Below are 27,222 nucleotides of genomic sequence, written 5' to 3' on the forward strand. Positions count from 1 at the left end.
TAACCTGTGTTGCCAGTCATTACGCAACACACAGCTCCCTGTATCCCAACTGAGTTCAATTTAGCAGAGCGGCTGCAGGATTTAAAAGTACTTTGCAGTAAGAACTCAAAAAAAAAAATGAAAAGCAGAGAGCTCTAGAGCCAGGTTGGGGTTTTTTTTTCATCACACCTAACAAAAATGAGCACCTGCCTGTATCGGTCAAAAGGTTTTGCATGACTGTGGGAGAAGGAAGAGAGTGTTGCATGTTATTTCTGAAAACTATGAGCTTAGAAACCATCTGATGTGTGAATTCTGAGTGAGCAAAGTAGCAAAGGCTGGCTGCTCACAGCAGTGGCCCCGCAAATCCCTTCAACTGGCAGCACAGCAAGAACCCGGGAGCTGCCTGGGCTCCCTCCTCTCCGTGCAGCTACAGGGCTACCGTGGAGCCAGATTAAATTGCTGGATTAAGCACTCCCACAGCCCAGCATCTGGATCTCTGTGACAGCTGTGCCCAGGAAAGAAGTCAAGCATTGGTGCCATAACTGCGTCAACTGGCGTGTCATGGGTCACAGCATTACAGCTGGAAAAGGTCTGTTAGGTCATTCACTCCCATTTCTTAGCCAGCACAGGATTTGACTCAATAAAGTGTTTGCTACTGCTCTAAACATGGCATTTTAAGAGATCTGGGCAAAGCAATCGTCTTCTCTTGGGAATTTATTCATCATCTGTTATAACTCACTGCCAGGAAGCATCTAGCCTAACGTTCCCCTGTTTTAATATGATCCCATTTATGACTTTTCTTGCCTTTCCTTGTTATCAAAGCCTCCCCTTTCACTGAGCTGTCCTCTCCTCCCTCTGTACAGGTAGAGGGTTTGAGGGGAGGATACCCCACACCACAACTCTCATCCCCGAGGGCCCCCTTTTGGCTGGGTTCCTGTTCTGCCAAAAAAGCCTCATCCACTGCCCTTAAATATCTGCACTGAAAGACCCCACACACTCAAATCATGAGATGTTTCCATTAAGTCAAATATTTTCAGACTCTCCATTTTTTATCTTGTATGTCTAAGTTTGGAATGATTTTCTCTCTTTCATCCATTCTCCAAAACTTAGACGATGGGCCCTACACGCAGCTGCACGCATTGGAAGGTCAGTTCTGTTACTTTTCTTCACCAGTCGGTTGTTCTTGTTGCCAAACCCGCGTTGCTGCTATGAGCGGGGCTCCGTGCAGGCGACGTGCCTGTCGGAGGGAGCAGAGGGCTGGGTGCCTCTGCCTGCATCAAGCCTGGGTTCCCGCACGGGGAACACTGTGCCAGTGTCACGACATGCCTGGTGCTCACCAGGTCCAAGCTGCTTTGTATTACTTCCTTGTCTTTGTTGATATTTCCCATTTCCCTCCAGACAGTGGGATTCCTGAGCATCAGTGCTTTGCTGGCCCTTTTCTTTTCACCTTTCGTAATGAATGGGTAACAAAGTTCAGCCACACTGGAGCTATTGCAATGCATTTCACTTCTGGTGCCGCAGCAAGACGTTACCTGCATTGGCCTCCTTCTGACCTAGGTTTCACACATTATTGGCAAGATCAGACTCTTGCTTGTGTGACTAATTTGGGGAGTAGCTTTTGCTAACAGTGTACAGAACATTTCATTATAACTCTCCTTTCTTTGCCTTCAGCTCATTACTTCTTTCCCATTACCAAAAGTTGCAATCCAACACATGTGTTCCTTTCACATGGTTACTAGGCATTTCTTTTGGTTTCTACTGTAAAGGAAGAAACCGAGAGACGAATCAGGTTAACTTCCAAAAGCTGTCCTCCACTGTTTTACTCTATACATTCAGATGACACTGATTAAAATCATATGCTGTTGCATCTGAAAGAAATTTACTCACCTGTGTGATGAGCTGGGTTTTTATCACAAGTGAAGAGAGAGTGTTTCACTCATTTCTATTTGCTTTTGTAAGCACAGTTCTCTAATTCTTACTGTCTTGGCCATGATCTTGAAAATGGATTGATTAAAAACAAGATTCTGTGGACCAATACCCTGAATCAGCAACTGGGATTGCAGAGGAACATGTATTCTCTAAGGAAATTGTCTCTGTAGGGTTGCAAAAGAAAACAACTACTAAAAATAAAATCTCACTGTTGGTTTTGAGATTTGAAAGGCCATTTTTATAAAAAACTATCTTTTGGGATAAGTGTGCTATGTTAGGTTAGGCCGTTGAAGGGACTCTTTTCGTAGTTTAAATCTGACTTTATTTGAAATGTACTACTTTAAGATCTGCATCTTTAACAATAAAAGGAAAAAGACTTGAAATAAGACCAAATCAAAAGTGAGAGTCCTCCTCTTTTCAGCTCTGACATCTAAGCAGCAAAACTGGTGCAGAAAAATGTACTTGGTGTATGTTCTCCTATGTTTTCTTTACTTTTAAAATCAATTAATCGAATGACAAGCCCATATCCATGGGTCTACAACCTTATCCAGTAGAGCTCCTATGACCAGACCTTTCAGCACAAGTATTTCCGCTGGCTGCAGTGCTAAGCACATGTATAAATACTTTGTTGAATCAGCACCATAGCTGATTTAATACCAGTCTGCCATTAGACTAAAAATCAATAGAATTAGTTCTTTGTGTCTCTGATCAGAACAGGAATCTAAAGGAGAGTGTGTCCCAGTTCTCTAATATTCTCAACAGCATAATTTCAGTATTCTTACGTCTTGTACTGCTGAGAATAAGCTCTGAGACATAAGGTATGACTGGGCATTGCTAATGTGGTGCCACAGGATGGCCCCTCTCATCACTCAGCATCTCCCATGCATGTTTTTGGAACTTCCAATTCTGTCTTTAGTACTGGCGAAAATGACAAATGTGGCAGGAAAAAAAGAGGGAAACCAAGTCTTTATTTCCTCCCTCCTGAAGGTGCCTCTGGTGTCCCTGCCCCTGTCGCATGTTTCCTGTGCTCCCTCCCATTCCCCTCCCTCAGTGCAGGGAAAGGGTTTACTGTGCTCGTGTCCTTTGAGTCTTGTCCTGCAGGACTCGCTGTGTCGCGCTGAGCAACCTAGGGCTGTTTGCAGGCCTGCACCCTGAATTATTCTCCTGCTGAAGATCAGCCTTTGGGAATCTGCAAAGATGCCTCTTCTGTAGTGGATAACTTGCTGCTGAATGCATCCTAACACATCCTCCTCCTCCTCCTGTACTCTATGAGTGACAGCAGAGGTGGAGGATTCCCCCCTCCCAAGCAGCCACCGGTGGCTCCCTGGGTGCAGGGCTGGAGGAGCCTCCACCTCTGCAGCCACCAGCACCAGTGCAGACTTGTCAGCAGAGGCAGGGAGCACTCGGTGTTATTTTTAAACAGTGAGATGTCTTAGTCTGCCTTTTTGCAGACTACCTAAGCTGGGCACAGAGGGTGGCTGCCAAAACGCGAGAGCAGCTGACGGTGCCTCTGGCTACTGCTGGCAGGCTTCCTCCGAGGGGCTCTGAGAGTGGGGTGAGACACCACAGCGGTGCCCATCACAGCTCCTGCATGGTCAGAGAAGTGGTGACAGTGGCATGGCCACAGGGTGAGCTGCAGGCTGCCTGGCCCCTGCACACCTCAGACAGACACTGCGGCTCGGTGTGTGCATATTCTCGGCTGCTGGCAAGGTCTGCAGCCCCTTTCCTCTGCCTCATCGCTCCCTTTGAAGTCATGAAACATTGCTCTGACCCTTCAGCTGGAGGATGGTGTCCAGGGTACTGGCATGCTCTACCCTCTAGAGCTCTGGCTGCCTCTGTGCATCCCTTACCTCTGTCTCTGGGTACCCGTGCTTAGGCAACATAGATAGATGAGCTGAAAACAACAGACCTCAGCATAAAGCACCCTGCAAGCCTGTGGTCTGAAACCTGGGCGTGCATCATTACCACGAGGCCGTAGTCCTTAGGACGGGGTGTGTCTGTATGTTGAGGCCTGTGCACCCAGTTTGCCTCTGTCACAGCAAGGCGTCTGTGGTCTGATGCCCCTGGAGGAACCCTCCTGGTGTGTAAGTGCCTCTGTGTGTGCCTGAGTGTCTGCATGTACAGTCCTTACTCCTCCCAGGTTTTCCATTTGCACTTCTGCTTACAAGGGACTCCCTTGCTGTGTTTCAGCCCAATCAGAGATACCAGCGAAGAGGGAAAAGAGACACATCTCTGTCGGGCCACTGCCCTGCAAAACTGCCTCCCGCTTCCAGGGATCAGCATCCTTGATAAACTCATCAAGACCTGTCCCGTCTGGCTTCAGCTGAACATGAACCAGGAAAGGGCTGGGGCGATACTTGGCAAAGAAACAGCAGGGGTAAGTCCAAAGCGGTTTCAGTTCAGGCAGACACATTTCCTGTCCTTGGCGGAGCTGGTTAGGAGAGCAGCGCTTTTTTTTCATGTGGAAGCAAAAATATTTAGCAGGCTACGCCTCTGTTCCCATTATCTTTTGATGCTTTAGCCACTCACAACAGTGCAAGACAGATACAATGGATTTGGGGAAGGCAGAAATCTTGTCTCCGCTTTTATTTACTTAGCATGTAGATTCATGGAGATGCCTTCCCATTCCCCGCCATACCCAGAGGTTTGTTGACTACCCTAACTTGGAGCAATAAAAAAAAAATCCCTGAAGAAAAGGCCCTTAAATTCTGGGAGCTGCTGAGAGTTGTTTTTATTGCAATAATTGATATCTGGTCCCCATAAGCTGAGTGTTAGAAAATGGCAGACTCACGTAAAGCTCAGAGCTTGCTTAAGGAAAACAGCTCTGTAGGAAAGGGAGCTCCCCATTCCCGGGGTCTCGGAGGTGAGGCATGGCAGGGGGTAGGTGTCCTGGTCGGGTCTGGGGAGGGCAGATGCAAATGACCTGAGCTGATGCCAGAGCGCAAGGGGAATTCACTCACTCCTGCTCTGAGGAGGTCTGGACCTGTCCCTTGGCTGAGTCAGTCTATCCCAGGGCTAAAAGCTGGCACAGCCAAGTGACAGCCTCCAGTGGGACTCACCTGACCAACCTGGACTGTGCAGCGTGCCTCACCATGAGCCAGACTTCTCAGATAAGTTGGGCAAATTATTCTCTTCATTTTTCTGCACTGACTGTAAAGGGAGATCTGAGTGACTGTCTCTGATACAGCTGTGTATGGCCCCAAGGCTCCTCGGTCATTAGCCACTTACTGCAGGCAGGGCTATTCCCCACATTTTTTTGGTGGGTTTTGGGGATAAATCTTGCCTCTGTTCCTCCTGCTCACACCATCCTCGGGCACGGTCTTCAGCTGCAGCTTGAAGCAGGCAGGAGAAGAGCTGATGCATCGGAGGTGTCCCATGGCAAGGGCAGGCTCTCCTGCCCACTCTGAGCCCACCTGAAGCCGAATCAGCACTGCACCCTTCCCACCACCGGTGAAAATGGAAGAGACTGGTTTGCCTACCGGTCCTGACCCAGGCAGTAGGGTTAGGTGCAGCTCAGAAAACCCACCTCCCTCTCATCTGAACAGCCATAGTCCAATTTTAGCCTTTGGAGCCATGACAACCAGTCATACTGATCAGGAAAACAGAAGTGATTCATTTCCAGGTTTCACTTCTCTCGTTGCTTAAATTTAATTTCACATGAAGCACTTGACCAATGCAATATGAGTTAGTACCGTCTGAGATCCAAGGTCGCGGTAGTCTCTCGAGGTGGGTTAGATGGACTGTGCTGTCACAAGGGTGGTAGGACCTGAGGAGGGGAGAACCTCTGTGGCTTTTTCCTGCCTGCAGATACTTTCTGTGATATAGAAGTTGGGGGCTGCCCTGCATTAGAAATAGGCCTGTTTCAGGCATGCACCTGTTTGCCATGCATTTATTTGGATTTTCACTGCACTGCTGGTGGACCTGAGCCCGTGGAGCTCAATTTCTTATGAATGGCAGAAGCCAAGACAACGGCACTGTGCAAGGTTGTGAAGCTGCCCCAAAGCTGTGTGTTTAGCATGGATGCTTCAAAGTGACAGGAGATGCCCTTATGACTGGGATTCATAGAGAGAAAGGAGAGAGAGAAAGGTCCTGGCTTCTAGTCAAGCTTTTTTTAAATTCCTCTGTCCAAGAAATTAATGTTTTCTTGATAGATTTCCACTGCATTATAGTTGATTAATCATTTCATGAAATCACACTTCTTCTTTCTAGTATTAATGTCCAGACTCCAGAATTAGCCCGATTTTTAAATCCAGTTTTTATAAAAATACTTTGACTCTCTCCTGCCAAAACCTTCTATCAAAGAACAGATAAAGGCAAAGATTACTTTGTCTTTGTATCTGCAGCTTCAAGGTACAAGCTAAAAATATCCTTGACAATGAGCTTTAATTAGAAACACACTTAGGAGCTCACACAATACAAAGAATGTGATAGTTTTCTTTTTTCTTTTTTTTTCTTTTATTTTTTTTACTTTTTCTCTTTTTTTTTTTCTTTTTTCTTTTTCTTTTGTCTTCTGTCTTCTTTCTTCTTGGTTTCTTTTTTCTTTCTGTTTTCTATTTTCTTTTTTCTTTCCTTTGTCTTCTTTCCCCTTTCCTCTTTCTTCTTTTGTCTTTTTTTTTTTTTTTTTTTTTTTTTTTAATTTTGCTGGTCCCATTCATGGGAACCAATGGCTACAGTGGTTCCACTGGTTCCAATTAAAGACTCAGGGGCCTCTTTTCAATGTGTCTGAATACCTGACGGGAGGGAATACAGAAAATTGAGCCAGTCCATTCTCAGTGGTATCCAGTGAAAGGATGAGGCAGTGGGCATAAATAGAAATACAGGAAATTCTATTTAAACATTAAGAAAAGCTTTTTTACTGTCAGGATGATCAAACATTGGAACAGGTTGCCCAATAGGCTGTAGAGCCTCCATCCTTGGAGATAATAAAACCCCAACAAGACATAATCCTGAGTGACTTGCTGTAGTCGATCTGTCTTTGAGCATGGGGTTTGGACTAGATGAACTCCAGGGTTCCTTCCAACCACATCTGCTCTGTGATTTTGGGATCAGTCAATACACTTGAAGTCAGTGCTGCCATCCAGAGGGATCTTAGACAAGCTGGGGGCACAGGGCTGGCAGGAACCTTCCGAAATTCAACAAGGACAAATGCAAAGCGCTGCCCCCGGGAAGGCAGACCCCAGCAGCGATCTGGGCTGGCACTCCCTGGCTGGGCAGCTCTGCCAAAAAGGCCCTGCAGGGGCGGAGGGCAGTGAGCTGGGCACAGACCCACTGAGGAGAGGCTGTAGGACCAGGGTTTGTTCAACCAGGAGGAGAGACAACTTCAAGGGGACTGCATAGCAGCCCTCTGTTACCTACAGGGAGGTCACAGAATCATAGAATCATAGAATCATTTAGGTTGGAAAAGACCTTTAAGATCATCCAGGCCAACCATTAACCTAACATTACCAAGTCCACCACTAAACCTATTAAGGGTAGAGTCATAATTTCATGTTTCCGGGCTTGGTGGCTTGATTATTCTTTAATGAATGTAAAAACTAGGAATCACTAAGATTGGAAGGGACCTCTGAGATCATCAGTCCAACCATCAACCCAACACCACCATACCCACTAAACCATGTCCCAGAGTGCCACATCTACACGTTTTTTGAACACCTCCAGGGATGGTGACTCCACCACCTCTCTAGGCAGCCTGTTCCAATGCTTGACTACCCTTTCCATGAAGAAATTTTTCCTACTATCCAACCTAAACCTCCCCTGGCACAGCTTGAGGCCATTTCCTCTCATCCTATCACTAGCTACTTGGGAGAAGAGACCAACACCCACCTCACTACAACCTCCTTTCAGGTAGTTGTAGAGAGTGATAAGGTCTCCCCTCAGCCTCCTCTTCTCCAGGCTAAACAACCCCAGTTCCCTCAGCCGCTCCTCATAAGGCCTGTGCTCCAGACCCTTCACCAGCTTCGTTGCCCTTCTCTGAACATGCTCCAGCACCTCACTGTCTTTCTTGTATTGAGGGGCCCAAAACTGGACACAGTATTCGAGGTGCAGCCTCACCAGTGCCAAGTACAGGGGGACAATCACCTCCCTGCTCCTGCTGGCCACACTATTCCTGACACAAGCCAGGATGCTGTTGGCCTTCTTGGCCACCTGGGCACACTGCTGGCTCATGTTCAGCCGGCTGTCAACCAGCACCCCCAGGTCCTTTTTGGCCAGGCAGCTTTCCGGCCACTCTTCCCCAAGCCTGTAGCATTGCATGGGGTTGTTGTGACCCAAGTGCAGGACCCGGCACTTGGCCTTGTTGAACCTCATACAGTTGGCCTCGGCCCATCGGTCCAGCCTGTTCAGGTCCCTCTTCAGGGCCATCCTACCCTCCAGCAGGTCGACACTCCCACCCAGCTTGGTGTCATCTGCAAACTTACTGAGGACGCACTCAATACCCTCATCCAGATCGTTGATAAAGGTATTAAACAAGACTGGCCCCAAAACAGAGCAGCCAGGCTCTGCTCAGCATTGCATGGTGGGAGGACAAGAGCCAACAGGCATACATTGAAACTGGAGGGATTCAAACTGGGTACTGGGAAACACTTTCTCCCTCTGAGGACAGTAAGTGGTGGGACAGGTTGCCTGGAGAGGTTGTGCAGCCTCCACCCTTGGAGGTTTTCCAGACCTGTCTGGACAAAGTCCTGAGCAACTTGGTCTGGCCCCATCGTTTCACCCAGGGGGTTGGACAAGAGTCCTCCTGGGGTCACTGCCAGCCTGAGTGATCTTCTGGTTGGATGAAAAAACTCTGCCATGAGACACTGTGGCCACTAGAGCGTTTGGCCTTATGTTCCACTTGTGGACACTTGAATCCCTTCCCTCTCAATGTACAAGTGACTGCCTTGCTTTAGACCCAGACTGGGACATTCTAGGGTGAATTGTCCATGATTTAGAACACTTACGTGAGGAGCATCATTTGACAAATTGTGAGTGCAGCTTTATACTCTTCAGCCAGTGAAATAGTTTGCCTTAGGCTTAAGTGGGACATCAGTGATGCATAGAAATTTTGCTGGTTCCTTCGCAGGTCTGAATTTCACCCAGATGAAATGTCCCTTTATTCATTATTCTTGTCATGTAAAGTTCAACCAAGTGGAATGAAGCTAAAATAAGATCATTAAAGGTGGATTGTACTGATAAAAAACTTCATTGCCAATGACCTAAAATAAAGTTCAGAAGCTCACATAATGTAGCTGAGCTCTTGATTCCTTTCTCCTTTTTCAGATATTCTTGGTTAGGAAAGAGGGTAACGTGAACAACATGGTCCTTGCTGTCCGCCTGCCAGTGCAGAACGAGGCTTCCAGTGTGCTGGAATACAACATTAAAGAAGAGAAATCAAGTAAGTTCTTTACATTTTTTTGGTCTTGCTCTGATTATTGTACTGAATTCTCTTGTGATCACCAGTATTTATGTAATCTCACTTGCAATGAGCAGGTTCCTCTTGTGACCAGCAGCAGATCTTGCTTTTATGGTGTAGTTCAGTTAATATTTCCTGCGGCTGCTTTACCTCAGCTCCCCTGTGGTTCTGCGCCTTGTGTTATCATTTACAGACTCGCAACAGGGAAATAAAGCACCCCCAGACAAGCAGGCCAGCACTTTGATCGAGCGAGAGGAGCTGCCTTTCACCAGGTGGAAGTCCTGAGCAAAGCGCAAGGCACTGACAGACTAAGCCTTGTTAACTCACTGACTGTCTCTATTCCTGCCACGGAATTTGGGGCCCACCAGCCATCTGACATCTGCTATATTCTCTTTTCATGCGCCTCATACAGTCATACTGAACAACGGGTTACTCCTAAACTGTTTGACTGTTTTCAATGCCTCCTCGCTGTTTCTGGGAAGCAGCTGGGTCTTGGTATCGGTGCTGTTCCTGATCGGACAGCCAAGTCTGCTGGGAGCAAGCAAAAATGAACCCAGTTCACAGTCAGCCATGTCTGATGCAGCCCTCAGTGTAAATGGATGTGTAAGGCATATGATTTCCACTTTCCGAGAAATATTTGTAAACATGGGAATTTTAGGATAGTCATAGAAACACACACTTGAATTTGTTCATCAAAATAACTTCACACTATTTATTTGCATGAACACATCCAAATCCTCTGTCACTGAGCTCTGCCACAAAGCCAGCTCCCCAGGGTATATGTTTTACTCTCTGCTAAAACACTTGTGTTTCCGCTGATCAATGTTGCGGCTTATTTCTTCCCCCTTGACGGTTGCTCAAATGAATTTTTTCCTTCTCATATGTTTCTTTGAATACCTCTGCATCGTAAACAGACTTTAAAGCCAGAAGGACAGGTGAATCTCTTAATCTGCTCTGATCTCAAGCACAGACCACAGGCTGTCGCAGCGTTGCTCCTGCACAGAGCGCAGCTGCCTGCCTGGCTGCCGCACACCCCCTAGGAAAGCTTTCTCTCTCATCTGCCTGCACCTTGGAGCACGCAATTGCAGAGATGCTGCACATGTTCAGTGCTCCTGCATGAGGGCAGGAACAGCAAACCTTTTGCCACAACTTCGGGTGTCCAGATTAAGAATACAAGGGCAAGGGTTAGCTGCAGGGTGGGGAAACTTTTTTCTTTATTTAGTTATTTGAAGTTGACCTAGGGCTTAGGTTTTGCATGGTGGGGAACTGGGTTTTGATGGTTCAAGTTTTCCTTTGGATAAAAGTTAAAAAATTGAATCCTGCCATCCTAAAAATATCATTTATAGAAATGTTACTTTTTGACTTGTGTCCTGTGCCATAAAATCCGATTTCTTTGAGGACAGGCAAAGTAAAATGTAGTACAAAAATTTCACTGTGAGCTAGCCTAGCTAGAAAGACTTTTCTGCCATGATTTTCAAACTTGCTTGCTATTTCTAATTTATCGCTGACTTAATGCAAAGGATATGTTCAGAGACACAGCTTTCTGGTAGGAACAAGAATTAAATCAGTTTCCACCACTTTCATACAAGTTGCAAAGTAAGCGGAGGGTAATTAAAAATTAGCTCTCATTCAAAATGCAGGAGAACTGCCATCACATGTGCAGCAATCCCAGCAGCTATGAGGCTGATGCATTCCTATGGTGGATATTCACATTATTTTTAGCTTGAGTTCTGTCAGTGTTGAGCTGTAGAAAGCCTCTCAGTTCTCCATCCCACACCGTTTTGACAGGAACACACTGGGTACGGAAATGGTCATACTTTTGCTTCCTTTCTCATTCAGGGTAAGTAGCCTGGTTTTTGAGATTAGAAGAAATTGAATTAATTCCTGTTAGTAAAGCCAAAGGACTATATCTGGTGCAAGGAGAAGACGGTGAATCTTCTGTGCCTCAGAGTAATCTAATACATTAGCTTTGATTTATTGTCTCTGTGTTACTCCAACTGCTTTGTAAACTTTTTTAGGAAATAAAATTATACATTGTCTGAATGCTTTAAAAGAATTAAGACTAGAATCTGAGCTTCCTTGCTAGGTACCCTGGTATGTCTGGATTGCCTTTGCTTAATGATGTGCCTTTCACTCTTCCCTGGTATTCTGTGTCAGGGTAGGAGACCTCTGAGTGCCCCCAGAGACATTATCTTGCTGTGGAATGCATGTCTGTTGAAAGTTCGGTGTTATACTTCCTGAGAGTGTGTAAAGCATGCCAGCTGCACAGCCTGAGGACCACTGTAGACTGGCAGGGTCTTTCCAGGCATCTAGTCTTTAACTTCAAAAGGTCCCTCTTTAGTTCTTCTGTGCTTGCTAATAGGAGGCTTCAGCTTGCCACTGAATATCGCAAACAGGGAGGTGAATCCTCCTGATAGCTACCTGCTCTTTGAGTCTGCATGAAGCAGAGTAGAGCTGGTACCCTTCCAGTGCCCTTCAAAAGCAGCAGCTGTAATTCCCCTGCCATTCACAAATCGCTCTTTCCAGCTGTACTGGGGACAAGCAGCTTTGCTTTTGCTGGCCTGCTTCTGGTATTTCCTTTCTGAGTTGACACATAAGCAATGATATGTGCAATGTGCCCCATGGAGAGCTGTTTGTCCCTTTCTGAGAGCTGACGCCTCCTAAAGGGTTTGAAGAAGTGGGAACAAGTTCTTCTCTCTGTTACCTTGGTTTAGCTCATTAGACTCCACAGACGATGCATTCAGATGTAAACTGAAAGCTGTATTTGCCTTGACATGTATAGTTCAGATTTTACAGAGATCCTCCCAGTTAAAATCCAAGTTGGAACCCATCCCAGCTTCTATTTTGGAGCACCTTGTCAGATGTTTCTTGTCCTTCTCATGAGGACTCAGTGCAATCTCAGCTTCACAAGTAACACAAAGAAGGATGCGCTGTCCTTAGAGGTGACATGATGGCTCTGTGCCATCTCTACAGTGATGTCCATCTCTTACTTTTACCATATGCAGCTTTAAGCAGCAAGTTTTACTGCTCAGCTGTTTGTAAAAAGCCATTCTCATCCCATCCTACTTTTCAGATAGCTTCTGAAGAGATTTTCCCCAGTATCATAATGATGGTGTGGAGATTGCTGCCCAGCCCCTGAGATCCACATATAGATGGCCATTCAATGAAGTACAAAAAACCAGAAGCTTCCTAGCATTGCACTGCCAAATAATAGTGGATCATTGCTTTTCTCTTTCTTTTCCCCCATCGGATCTGCTTTGGTGATGTATATTTAGGGAACTATAGTTTTCTGAGGGGAAGACCAGATTTCATTGTGACTTTTTTTAAGTGTAAATCCCCAAAGAACCCACTACGTAAGAGGGTCAAGAAATGAAACCTCTTTCCTTTTTTTCATGGGGGATTTTCACCTGTTCTGTGAAGTAGCCCTTAGAATCATAAAACAGGAGAATGAATAGACTGGGTTTAAAAATTTTCTTCTAGTTCTTCATCTTTGGTTGTAATTCCTCCAGAGACAGGAAGGCTAAAGCCTGGTCGCAGCAGCAGGTATGGTAGAGACCCAACAGCAGATACAACGTGGTTCATCAGGAAGTTGAGAAACCTGGCAACTTTCAAAGCCTTGGATCTCTGTGGTTTTGTTTCTCAGACTGAAGGATCCCTTCTTACACAGAACAGTGGAAATCTCCCAGAGAGGCGGCTTGTTACAAGATTTCTTCCATTTAGAGATGCAGTGTTGGGAGATACCTCTCAAGCTCTGCTAAAATCTCAACTAGTTTGTGCAGTTCCAGTTCTGAGACTCATCCCTTCTGCTTCATCCCAAAATGGAGCCCTAGCCTCACATACCTCAAGAACTGAGCACCAATTCCTCAGCTGACTCCTATCCTTGGCTCTTCTCAGCAAATCACTTGTAACCTCAGGTCCCGATTCTCCTTTCCTTTATGTGTGTACAGTCAGAAATAATTCCACTGACATCAGTGACACCGCAGCAGTACTAAAAAGAAAAGAAACAGATGTTTAAAGTAAATGTGCGTGTTTGAAGTAACATATACTGAGAGCTTGAAGGAAGCATCTGAGTATGATAGACTACTTGGTGCAGGTAGTGACAGTATCTTTTACTTTCACAAAGAGTTATGAAGACACATGCCACAGGGGTAAAGTCCTTTAATAGAAGAATGCTCTAGCACCATATACTGATTGTAATGCTTCTTTTTCTGGAAAATCTTGTGAATTACAGCTGAAAATAATGTGATTTCATGAAACACATGAGTTGACCATGTACTTTTGGGGAATCTTGCACATATGCTTTGGTGGAGAATGTGCAGTAATTGTTTTCCAAACTCTTCTGTACCAAAAAAAGAGGATGTGATTGCTTTCCAAATATGCAAAATGATGCCAAAACAGGAGAATTATCTGCAACTGCATAGAATAAAGAAGACTGTATTCTTCACACTGTTAGAAATCTTTGTAGAAATAACTATGGAATTGATTTGCCAAGTTAGTACTGAACTCCTTGGGCTCATGTCTAAGGGGTTTGAGGCTGGCCTGATCCTGCCATGGATGCCCGCTCTTGTAATCATGCTCCTGCCTCCCCCACCACTGTGTCTGGCTTTGCTCACTTAGAGGTTTATTTTCCTGAGGCTGTTCACCTGAGCCCACGTTGTGGAGTTGCTGTCCTTGTTCCTTATTTAAACCATACCTGCGTGGGACAATCTGCCACACAGCGTAGCTGTTCAGAAGCATCTCTTCCAACACGCTGGGTCAAGGCTCAGTTGAACCCCCCGAATCAATGAGGGCACAGCTGAAGGAGGGGTTTGTAGTGAAGCCTTGTCTGTAGTGTGGTTATTTTGTTCATTACAGGAAAATTCTGAGATTTAAATTAAAACTCTGCCTGCTCTGACCCTCCCGGCTTCTCTGGAGACAAACACTGAAAGAGCTGGAGCATAGCAGAGGTCCTGAAATAACCTTAACACAATCAAATAGGAAAGCCAAAATAAATTATCTCCAAGTGGTACAAAAATGTCCATAATACCACCTTTGAAAGATGAGACACGGTACCATTGGACACAGTAGATTATACTCACTTTCTGGTTTATGGTCAGCAGCTGTGCTTCAGGTTATGTGGTATGGGCTTGTGGTAAGGACCCACAATATACCTTGACAGAAAAGATGCAGGCAGTTACTGCACTCAAATGCATTTTAAGAGCAATCACTGAGTACTGCAAAGCTGCAAGTCTGGTAGCGAAAAGGATGTTTTAAAGAAATCCAGTGTCCTGCCCTGGTGACCTTATTTGGCCTTTCTTAAAGGTAGACCCAGCTCAGGAAGTGCAGGCTGGAGCCTGATACAAAATGCTTAAGACAGACAGTAGTTATTTAGACCACAACTCAAGTAAAACACATGGCAGCAGTTTACCTGCCTGGTTATTTTCTAACTGCTTTTACCAAAGGAAATCTGTTTGCCATGAAAGTTCATGAGGACCTGACCACTTTTTACATCTACTACCCATTGAGCTCTGTCCATGAGGACAGAAAGAAGAATTAGACCAGGTCTAGAGGCAGCAGGAAGGCAGGCCTTGCTGGGGAGTCAAATCAACAATTTAGACAAGCAAAGGTGTTCCTTTGCACACTGGATTTTAGGAAGGGTGAAATCAATCAGAAAAGGGAAGAGACTATTTAAGAGCTAAGATTTCACAATCTACTTTCTTGCCTTAATAACCCCAAACAAGTGCAGTCTAATGCTGTGAAAGCAAGCTTAGCTCTCAAAGCCAACTTTGTCCATCATTACCAAGTTATTTCAGCCACTTCTACACTTCCATTCCTTCTTCCCAAGCACATATGGGGGAAAAAAAAGGGGTTTTTTTTATAGACTAATGCCATTTGCACAGGATAAAAATGGCATGTGCAGTCATTTTGACTGTCCTGTAGCAGTAACAGATGGTAATTAAACATCAGTAATCAGGCAGCAGCATGTTTACAGAGGGGCATTAGAGTAACATGAGGATGGACTTTGTTCATCTCTGTGGGCTTAGCTCAAACAAAGCTGCTGAAAGCCCAGTCTTTACAGCCCAGCCAGCCTGAGGTGAGGGCTGTGAGCATGCCTGGCGCGATTGCAGATGCAAAGGATACAAATTCCTGCCTCTGCATGGCCCGTTAGGTCCGAGCACTATGTGAGCATGAGGCAGGGAAGAGAAGGCAGATTGAGTAGGAACAACTCAGTAGATGCTCTTTGTCGGCTCAGACACCTTCAGATGCTGACAATGGACTTGCCTATTGCACTCTGCTGGCACCCTCGCCACTATGGCCAGTATGATCCATTACGGCAGATTTCCCTGTTTTATTTTGTTAACGTTTCTTTCAATACATGTTGCTGAGGCTGGATTAACAAATTCAGAGACCAAAGTCCTCGTTGCTAACATGGCACAGCGTGGTCAGGTGATATTTGCCCACTTGAACTGCGTTGAACTGCTGCACAAATGAGGTCATGGGAAAAAATGGGAGGATAGCTCAGTTACTGCAGCTACTCACAATTTAGCTCCTTTATTGAGAGTGGCCAGTTGTGCAGATGATCTCTGTGATATGAATACTTTTGTGGAAGTGTTGGCAGCTCTTGCAATAGCTTCCTCAGTTTTGCAAGTCTTTTTGCTAACACCCTGCCTGCTGGAATCAGGAAGTAGAGTGAAGATATACAGAATTTTTTTTTTTCCAGAAAGAGAAATAACCTTCACAATTGCAGAGAAAAACCTAAAGATGTAACCTTAAAATTTCTTGAAGACTCAGAAAATAGAAGATATAGGAAAACAACCTATAGGAAGACAATGTCCCATTTTTAAAACTAATTTTGATTGCATTTATTTTGGATACCTTCTGAACTGGAATGGAGATGGGAAAGGTGGAAATCTGTGGTAATCACTGAGGTCAGAAACATGGGATCTTTCACTTCATAGCTAAAGTTGAATGAACTGAAGTATGTGCTGGTATTCCTGACACTAACTTCTAAGATGAAGCCATTTATTTGGGTAGCACTTGCAGATTTTCACGGGAGGTTTTCAAGACAGGGCTGGATGTAGCCTTGAGCAACTTGATTTGACCTCATGGCTGACCCTGCTTTGAGCAAGGGTTTGGGCTAGAGACCTCCTGGGGTCCCTGCCAGCCTGAGTGATCCCATGAGAGGGAACCAGTCAGTGAGACTGAGTCAGTCTGTGGGCAAGCTCAGGGCAGACAGCAGTTCTCAGAAAGGATGTCTCAGTAGAACAGCAAAAGCAGTTCCATTCTCTAAGACCCAGGTTCTGGGAGGAATACTGCTAAGATTTACAGAGGGATATGGTGGTGAAAAGATAGATAAAACATAAATATTTCCTGGGTTAGTGTCTCACCTGTGATCTCCCCAAAAACCATAACCTTCCTTTCTTTGGTAGATACCTTGTGTACGGGGGAAAGGAGAGAATGTGCTCAGTCTATTTAATCAGTGCAGATTGCCAGTTGAATTAGCTCAGATGAGGTATCTCAACGTGCTTGAAAAGGCGCAGTAATGCCCTATAGATGCAGTTATATGCCCCTCAGCATATTGCAGAGCTGAGCTTGTTGCAGGCTGAGATAGACTTCATTATGTGGAATTAATAGCACTGCAAGGCTCCTAGACTGTTTTTTCACATGTGCTAAAGGGACTTTTCAGTTGGAGTAGGACAATCCAAGGAGTAAATGTACCTCCCATCCTTCCCAAATCAAACCCCTCGAGACAACCTCTGGCTCATCAGAGGGCAGGCGGAGGGGCCCATCAGAAAGTACATTTGGTTACTTCTGTTATCACTGTAATAGTACCATAGGTCTTTTTTAAATGGTCACTTTAACCGAAACGGTTGGCCTCCTTGAGTGGAAACCCTGCAGCTTTTAACACTGGAAAGAATTTTTAATACTGTAAGGCATGAAAAGAAGGGTAGGACTATTTATAGCTCTGATTTCCTCTGAATAGATGAGAGGCTAAACCTGACATTGCAGATTGAAAAGATCAAGTTGGTTTGGTGTTTTTTTTGATAGCCCATGCTGCTATTCAGTGATAAAGGAGACAAAGAAGGGCCTGCCTTGGCAACCACCTCATGAACCACCCTGGACTTGTCTACCAACCAGGAAGGTCATTAAGCATCTTCAACATCAGATTTACTATACAATATGATTTTACTGAAAAAAAAAATATGGAAAAAAGATCAGTAGTCCTATTAACTAGTAGTTAGGGTACTGCAGCCTCATGAGCACAAGTAAAGAAGATGGAAAAGGGGCTCGGCCAGCTGCGCACCACCGGCCCTGAACAAGCCCAGCTCCTGGCCAGCACTGTATTTACCAGGCTGCAGAGAGGCCCTTTACCTGCCGAGCACTTGACTTTGTTCAGCACTGAGGTACCAACGCTACTGTTCAGACTTTTTCTGTGTGCTTTCTGTATACCCTGACAGGCAAGTCTGCTGCCGTACTGTGAGGGAAGCCAGTTTTTCCGGTTTACTTCAGAGGAATGTTTTCCTTTATTGTTGCATGATGGAGTGTGTGATTGTCCTGGTTTCAGCTGGGATAGAGTTAATTTTCTTCCTAGTAGCTGGCATAGTGCTGTGGTTTGGATTTAGTATGAGAATAATGCCGATAACACACTGATGTTTTAGTTGTTGCTAAGTACTGCTTATACTGGTCAAGGACTTTTCAGCTTCCCATGCTCTGCCAGGTGCACAAGGAGCTGGGAGGGGGCACAGCTGAGACAGTTGGTCCAAACTGACCAAAGGGCTACTCCATACCATATGAGGTCATGGTCAGTATAGAAACTGGGGGGAGTTGGCCGGGGACTGGCTGGGTGTCGGTCAGCGGGCGGTGAGTGGTTGCGTCACTTGGTTTTTTTTCCTGGGTTTTGTTTCTCTCTCTCGTTGTTCTCCTTTTCATTACAGTTTTTATTACTATTATTATTATTATTATTTTATTTCAGTTATTAAACTATTCTTATCTCAACCCATGAGTTTTCTTACTTTTGCCCTTCCGATTCTCTCCCCCATCCCACTGGGGGGGAGGGTGAGCAAGTGGCTGCGTGGTGCTTGGTTGCCGACAGGGGCTAAACCATGACAGTGACTGAGGCTAAGTAAGAAACTGTTGTCAGCTCTGGGCCTGACTAGCCTGAAAAAAGCAGAAATGTGCTGGAAAAAATAACAGCAGCATTATCAAAGCCCCTGGGAGAGAAGATCCTTCTCTTCCCTTCCATAGCCAAAAATGGCTGATTTCCCTAATTCCATCTCAATTAAGCAAATCATACATTTAAGCAGCAGAACTTGTCCAAGTCTGCTTTTTTCAAGGATTAGCCAGTCAATGAATAAAAGTTTGTGTATTTTTAGCAGGTGAGGCTGGAAAAGCTGAATATGTAGTTAACCCTAAGCTTCAAATTTTAAACAGTTTAATTGCATATAAGAAGGCCTCTGGGCACGCAGGCTAGTATTGTTTTCCCGTAGTAAATGAGTCCTGTTCGGTGTGGTAGACACCTTGCTGTTAAGGAGAGCAGTCTGACGAATGTTATGTTTTAAAGCAGTTCCTGTTGCTGCCAGTGGTGTGTCTGTGCGACAGCTCTGAAGATGTAGAGCTACCCTAGTTATCTTCAGATTAGCCTCGCTCAGACACAGATAACAATCTGCCTGCTTCACCCAGGGCTCAGCATGGGCTAATTTCCCCTGTTTATGCGTGTTTCTCATTAACGAGAAAAGTCTACCGTCACCTACACAGCTTCTTGGCAGGAAAAAACATTGAGTAAGTCCACCCCATGGTGTGGGAGAACTGGGAAGCTCTGCCCCAGCCCTGGCCTCCAGCTCAAGGAGTTTCGTTTTGTTGTTGCTTTCTGCTGGATCTCATCTGCCTCCACAGGCAATGCGAGGCCAAAGGCCACGTCTGCATGGGCTGTTATGAGGACACAGGAGACACTATCATTGTCTGGTCTACCGTCTGTAGTCTGATTGGACATCGAGACTGAATGATTTCTAGTCCCCTAAGGATGTCTGACCTAGACAACTTCCCAAGGTTAGTCTGCCTGGCAAGAATGAGTTCTCCATTATCCCCATCGTTATTAACCCTGAAAATTGAGTTAGTGTCTAGGAGTTCCCACTCAGGAGACTACTCTGAAGTAGGAGCCCAGAGTCTTGTTTTGGCAAGAACAGCGACCGAGGGCTTGGGGGATATTGTAAAACATGGTATGAGGACACAGTTCATAACCTGTTGTGCAAGTTCATATTTTTTCTTCTAAATGCAGGCATGCACAAGGAAAGCAGAAAGTCTCACCAAGTCCCACTGGTTTGAGCGGAGTTCCACATCACTTTGATGCACTGCTTATTTTAAAACATAAGACAGTTTTAAAATATAAGACACTTGTGCAGATGCTTTTTCAAGATGTAACAGTGCCAGGCTTCTGTGTGGTTTACAAGTTGTTTTGGAAACATTCTAGTTGCTTACTTATAGCGGGTGGGTTTTTTAAATTTTTTTTTTAAACTCTCATCCTGAAGAGTTACCTCCCCTCTCTCCATGCAAACATTTTCATTTTTACTTTAAGCTTTAAACTGATAGGATTGTAGAGAAAGCCTGTTGGAAAGAAGTCTTATTAGCTTTGTTAATCCTTACTTTGGCTTTTTTTTTGCCTTATTTTTCACTCCTAAGATGCATAATGCAAAATCTGTGTGTAATCAGAGCTAGAGACTATGCGTGCTGTTCTAGGATAATATTGTCTTACCCTATTCTGCTTAGTACCTTGAACATAACCCAAAAATCTTACTGGTTTTAAAACAGCTACTCTAAATCAGTACCCATAATACCAGTGCCCTTGTCTCAGTGGCTAAACTGGAACAAATTATAATTTTTGCCCTTGTTTGCTATCTGTAGATCTTAAAGAGCTTAATAAACAAGAGTTTAGACTTGAAAATGAGGTAAATAAGATACTGCTTGAAGTAAAATGAGGGAAGTAAGGACCTCATACTTTGACCGTTAAGTAGGACCCTCGAAGTCAGTAAGAGTGCAATCTATCCCACTCAGAAGAGTGGGAATCAGAAGACCTTCTTCTACCAGGTTGGCAATTAGGTGGGATTGCAGCTCTTGGAAGCAGAAATATAATTTTTACCTTTTATTGTCTACCCTATTGACATCTGCCATTTCAGAGTGGGTTAGTCCCTTTCATCACTCACTTTTGGAAAGCGTGGTCTTTCTTCCTGGAAGTCTCTCACGCAGAATGCGGTTCTGGGTACCGGATGGCTTCCCTTGAAATGTTCAGGAAAGTTCCTTTTTTCTATACAATTAACCTCAACCCTATGATGTTTCATGACGTATCTCAGAGACAGAGAAATAAACTTTTCTCCAAAGTAAATGGAAAAAAATGGTTCTTAATAAAATACATCTGTATGATAACATATATTTTTCACATAAGGATTGATACTCATGATTATCTATACGACCTGGAAATTGTTGCTAAGAACTAAACCCCCAGGATTTCAAATCATAGCGTCCTTTCCGGTTACATGAGGCACAGAGGAGACCCTTTATATATCTGAAAGCTTTGTTTACTTCACAAAGTTTTACCAAAGAAATTTGCCTTCTGAGAGCAACTTGCAAGTATCTGTATTCAGTTTGTCTTGTCAGCCATAGCCCTGACAGTTTGAATCACTGTGCTGGGCAGCATAAATCTTGTACTGCCATTGTAATGTACGGATGGATGCTGCATTACCTGTGAAAATGTGACTTCTCCAGTGATGATCCCAATGATCTCCAGCAATGAGCTCAACTGCTTACAGCAGGGACCACACCAATTGAACATGTCACCCTACTCCCCTTGGTGTCCTTGGGAGCCCTCTCAGTCCTCAACATTTCCGAAAGGCCGTGTTTTCCCCCTCATCCCTGCTGTGTGAGAGCAAGAAAACAGACACTGTGTGGCTACATCTAAAACTCCAGGTAAACATGTTGCTGTCTGTTCCTGGGAAGAAGTCCTGGATCTCCCCAGCCTCTGGCTGAAGAAACAGTGCAAACCAGGTATGGCAACCGAGCAGCCATTCACCGGACTGTGCTCTTAACTCCTGAAATGGCTGGCAGTGCCCATGGGCCTGTCGGGACTGTTCACATGGATACCTGTGAGGAGGCTTGTAAGCTGTGCTTCAAGTACCCTTGAGAGCCACTGTCTCAACCCCTGCTGAAACACTAATCAGAATAAGGAGGAAACAGAGCAGCGAAATGACTGTAACATGTTTCTGCTCAAGCATCGTGCAGCAGAGGCAATGAGAGCAGGCAGTGGTAGGATTTTACGCTGAACTAAAGGCATAAAATCTAAGTGGACGCCAAGGTGCTGCCCATCTGCTTGGGTGAATGTGGATGAGCCAAAATACAGTGGCGCTGCCAAGACCCCTGTGGCTGTTAGATGTGAGGATGGCCCTTTTTCTTAGCACCAGCATACGCACATGGTGCACAGGAAAACAGTGAACTCTACTGAGTGTCCCCTCCACTCAACCCCGGAAGAGTGCAAAAGCCTGTGTTTTGCATCTTCTTTAATGGCACAATACAATTATATTTTGTGAAAAAACATAGTTTAAAAATAGATTTCTCTTACACTCTAGACCCAAGCTCATTAACACTTTATCACTTTCATAATTCATTAGTTTCAATTTCCCAGGAAGGGCCACCAGCAGTGATTTTTTTCATCATGGTCAGAAAGATTAAACTCTGTAGGAAATCATAAAATTGAAATCCTGTGAGAAAGCATGAGTTGGATGCACAACAGAAGACTCTGGCAGAAGTCCAAACCAGGGAAGTTTCTGCCCTTCCTAGATGAGAGGAAAAAATAGAAACAACTGACAGTTTCATGAAAGAAAAGGAAAGACAAGAAAGACAAAACAGACTTGGGTTGCCGGAGACAGTCGAGAACTGTGCAACCAAAAAGGAAGCTACAGCTTAGACATCAGAGGGCAGAAGCAGAGGCAGGAGACTACAGAAGAAATAAAAAGGTCTTGAGAAGTGAAAACAGATAAACCATGACAGTGTTTTACAAGAACATAGCACTTGAAGGTCATACAGACCGTCCAGAAGGTCATCAAAAAGCAATACAGCAATATCAGAGACAGATACTGGGAACTGTCAGACAGAACTGTTGCAGAAAGACACTGTAAACACCCAAGGACTTCTACCAAGGTAATCTAAATTTCCCTCTATCCAGCTAAAGCTCTTTCTCTTCATACCACAACCAGCCTAGTGCAAAAGGAGATTTGCACAGTGCTCAGGGAACTGAAGCAATAACCCGAAGGAATTACATCACGCTCTCACACATCTCTAAAGCACGGCAGGTCCAACAAGCGCAGTGTGTCATGACAAGTGCAACAGCCTCAGCACCAGGGTTACAGTAGTCACTCCAGTCCTCTATTACAATACCCAGGGCTCATTCCCCAGGGGCAGGAAACTGCTATCCTGGCCCATGCAACAGCTAGGAACATCAGCATCTGGAAGTAGGAAAGTGGGTAACCTCTGCCTTGGAGTGATCCCATCTTCATAGCAAGTAAAGGGCTGAGGGTAGCAGAACAGCAGCAAAGCTGGCCAGTGCTGCTTACTGCAGAGGTCAGTGCAAGCAAGGTCATGGCAACTGTGGTATCAAGCCAGAGACTTATATCAAAGGAGGGAAACACCAATGAGAAGTCTGGTTAGGAGACTGTGGAGTTATAATCTTAAATCTTAAAATAGAAATAGAAAAGTGGAATCACTCCCATGATGACAAATCTCACAGTTTGCCAGAATCTACAAAGATAAGAGCATCTCAAGCACATCCAAGCAGGACTTCTGAGGATGGCTGTGTTCTCAGTAGTCCTCTGTCAACACAACTGCTGCAGAATAAGGAATTCATGTCTTTGAAGTCAGATGTCTCTGAAGGATTACACAGATACCAAAAACAGTGAATAAGACTAACAGTACCATTAGAGAAGAAAAAGCTGAAGTAATTGGGTCCCGTGAGCCTATGTAAGCAGTAAGAAGATGGAAACTGGGGTGGTTTGTCCATGTGACCAGAACAACAGGACTAGCAAACACAATTCTGCTGGGAAAAATCAAAGAGAAAAGGAAGGCAGAATGCCCAGGGATAGTGTGACTCAAAAACATCAGCATCTGGGTGGAGAAATGATGAGGAGGTCTAAAGAGTTGAGGAAACATGAAGACAGATTCCAGTCAGTGCCTAAAGATGACAGATGACTTTTCAGAGCATATTGGTGTAGCAAAGGGAAAGGTGAAACAATCATAAATATTTATAACAGTTCATAATCTGGCCATGTCCTGTTCACTTACTGAGTTGCACAAAGGACACAAAAGAAAGTATGGTCAACAGTGAACCACTAATTCGTGTTACTAATGCTTCCATCACCCATAACAAATTTTTCAATTAATTCTGATATCTTTGTTTCAGACTGCTCAAAATTGCCCATTGATCTACACATTTCCCCTTTTATTTCCGAAGGTGACTTTTTTTATGGGCTTCTAAATACCAAGTAAAACTCAATATGCTGTGACTATACATTCGGCTCACAGAACCCAGCCTATTTTTGCTGCTGCTTTTGATCATATTCTTGACATCCTGCCACTGTTCTGGTGAGACGTAGAGATTTTCTTGCTCTTCAGGTGCCCTGGGTGTAGTTTTATGAGCCCAAGAAAGCTGAATTTTGTCTCTGCAGTTTTCAGCAGGATTACAGCAGTCTGGCAGAAAAGTGTCTACTTGTAGTTTTTGCAAAAGTCCTATATATAGTTCCTATAAATGGCAACATCGCGATCCCTCCCTGAGCAGCAGTGCTCATGTCAGTGAAATGTCACCAGCTACCCACAGCACATCCACAGCGAGAGAAAAGCACCTCTTCCTGGCTGTCTTCTCAGAGCAGGGTGCCTTGAGGGCAGTAATGGCACTGGGGGAGAGACACTTTATCCCCAGCAGTCAGCAGAGCCCTTTTAGCTGTACAAACTTGCTATTTTCCGCATCTTTCCAAGAATCAGAAACATGCAGCAGGACCCACTTAATGGTCCTCACGAGCAAATGACAACCATTCCCACAGAGATGTTCCTGTACCAAACCCATCATCTGCCACCCGACAGCAAAGCGGTCAAGAAGCATTGCTTATCAGTGATGCTTGCTGGTTATCAGCAGGTGTCTAGATAAAAACAGGTTAAGGAAAAAGTGTTACAGTTTTTCCTAAGGAAGACCTTCCCCACAGGAGATTGCAAGGCTTTCCCCATGGGTGCTGTGGCTGGGAGTGGGTCCCAGTGGCCACGGTAGCCCTGTGCAGGCTGCTTGACACGTCACCGTTCAGAATAAATTTTGGGCAGAATATTGGTCTTGATGTCCTTGAGTAATGATCTGTCTAAAGCAGTGTTTTTCTGTTCTTATTTGTTTGCAGGCCACCCAAAAATGTCCCAGCAGAGCTGTGGGTCTCTTTACGACGAATTCCAGCCTGCTGACAGATAGACTTGATTTTGTTACCTTCTGTGACCTCTCAGATCAGACCAGGGACAGTCCAGTTTCTATAGACCACCTGCTGAAAACTCCTGTCCTTAAGCTCCAGCAGCTGTACCTAGATTGCTTTAGCTATGTAATTCCTGGTGATTCGTGGTGTTTTATGCTATTTAACTATACATGGGAGGAAGGGTAGCTGTACAGTGACAAGGCACTTCTGTGTGGATACTCCTGACACTGAGGGGCTCGAACTAATACTCTTTTGTCTAAAATTCAAGCTCCCAAGTGGCAGAGCTTCCTGGCACAGAAACAATCATTAGTCCCAATCCAAGAAATCTGCTCATGTCTGTAATCATGTACAGGTGCAGCCTGCTCTCCTACGTACACCTGCAAATCAGGATGCCAAAGTGAACATGTGGTTCTTAACAGAAAAGAAGTCCTTAAAACTGTCATCCGCACAAAGGGCTTTCTTTAATTGCTGGAGATTGAAGTGAGTTCAGACTCTTGGGTTTTGGTTAATTCTCTGGAACAGCACTGGGTTTTGTCTTTATTTTTGTTTCCTGTGTCAGAGCTGTGAAGCAGATGGATAGAAATTGTTCATGGTAGATGTTTAATGAAAATCCCTGACTGAAACATGATTCTTACTAAGGGAAAAGAAAAAACTTGCTGAATATTTATTTTTCCAGTTGTGGGAGAAAAGTGAGGGAAAGGGATTGTTCTAATCAAAGTATATTTTAAACTCTACATTGCAGTCTGGTATCAGTGTGCACACTGAGACTGATCTGTTTGTGCTGATCCAACACAAATTGATGTTAGGAATTACTTCTGAGAATTATGTGGCCTTTGCCTCTTTAAAAAATGCTCATGTTGGTTATTCAGCCCAAAATAGCAACCTGCAGGGCCTGGTCTAGGACAAAGTGAGAAGTAAAAGGAGGAAATGCCTTGTTTGGAGAATGAACTGTGAAGCTGAACAAGAGACGAGCTTGAGCATTTCCTTCCAGTGGGATTTTCTGCTGGCTGGAGAACAAAAGCCCATGCACGGAACTGGCAGAGGGGAGAGCCAGGTGGATGTCTTCCTCCTGCAGGTGCTGGGGGCCCTGGCTTGTAGGGGAACTAGGCAGGGCAAGGAGCTGGAGATATTTCACAGGGCCGTGAATCATGGCAGACGAAGGAAGCTGCATGATGATAGCTGAGCTTCATGTCCACAGCTCTGAACTGTGGCCTAGAAAACAGAGCGAAGGAAGATGCAGAGCGGCTGCAGGCACCACTATGTGGGTCTGAGCTGGTGCTGCTCCCCAAGGACGCCCAGCATGCTCCCGTGGCAGGAATGGTGCAGCTCTGGGGCTCCAGTTCTCTACCACCAGTAAGCAGGCATTTTTGAGAAACCACCGCAGATTTCCTTGAACTTGTCAGTCTCTGTTTGTGATGGTGTGTTGTGGACATACGGGCACAGGTCATTCGTGAGACTATAAAGTAGAAGCAAAGATGGAGACCTCTCTCCTGCAGATCCATCTCTTTCTCTCTGCCTTGGGTTATTGGTCAATGTGAAATTTTCTCCACCAGCCAGTGATTTTTTTCTAGCTTAGCAGCCAAAAGCTCTATAATAACATGTGAGATTTCGGCTACACAATGCCACAGCATGTTGTTATAAAGGAGGTCATCTTGAAGAACTCTGCAATGTGGTGTAGATTGTATTTTGCCACTTAAAGGAAAGTGCTGTCGCTGTATAACACAATGGGAGAGAGAAGACAGGAGATACAAATAGGCTGTGCTCACGCTGCCTGCATGACCCAGGTCAGAGCCCACACACATAGTAATGAAACAGTAATTTCTATTTTTTTTACTTCAAAGCACTTTGTCCATCCAGACCAAAACAGATTCCAGCATGGAGAGTCACAAAGTCAGCCCCATGTGTTGTGGATCTGCACATCCTTACAGATAGATGGGCTTGTAACGAACCCTTTGGCTGTGACCTGCAGTTTTTTTCTTCCCATTGTTTCTATTACTGTCACAACACCCTGATATCTTGAACTAACTTTTCAGAAAGCCTGGCTGAGACATTTCTTGTGTAGTGTTTCCCTGATGAATCTTATTGCGTTTGGCCATCTGAAGGCACTTCTTTATGCTTTTTCATATCAGTCCATGCAAGTACTGGACAGTCACAGAATACAATATGTGTGAGCCAAACCCACCATACAGCTGAAAGAAAACAGTTGCTGACTAGCTTTTTTGTTTTTCATCAGTCCTGTACCTGGAAGGATCTCTCCTTGTATTTGAGGATGTCTTCAAACTGGTTGCCTTCTACTGCGTCAGTAGGTGAGTGGGATTCATTGCTTCCCTGGAGGCATCGCTTCGCTCTCCCCTCTGGACTGCCTTTCCCCAATATCCAGTCACAGCACAGACCCAGCTGTTTCCTCTGGTTTCCTCTAACCTGCCAGACCAGGAGGTATTTCAGATGCTAATATCTACA

General features: G+C 44.9%; 1 protein-coding gene across 1 annotated transcript in view; it reads left to right on the forward strand.

The window, feature by feature from the left end:
• RIN3 (Ras and Rab interactor 3) overlaps positions 1-27,222 on the forward strand; it is a 70,265-nt gene that overhangs the window by 16,083 nt on the left and 26,960 nt on the right. The window contains exons 2-4 of the mRNA XM_075713052.1: positions 4,099-4,285; positions 9,166-9,280; positions 26,996-27,068. Coding sequence (XP_075569167.1) covers positions 4,099-4,285; positions 9,166-9,280; positions 26,996-27,068 — 375 coding nt within the window. The remainder of the gene's footprint in view (positions 1-4,098; positions 4,286-9,165; positions 9,281-26,995; positions 27,069-27,222) is intronic.

The sequence above is a fragment of the Pelecanus crispus genome, chromosome 6 (genome assembly GCF_030463565.1).
Source record: "Pelecanus crispus isolate bPelCri1 chromosome 6, bPelCri1.pri, whole genome shotgun sequence".
NCBI lineage: Eukaryota > Metazoa > Chordata > Aves > Pelecaniformes > Pelecanidae > Pelecanus > Pelecanus crispus.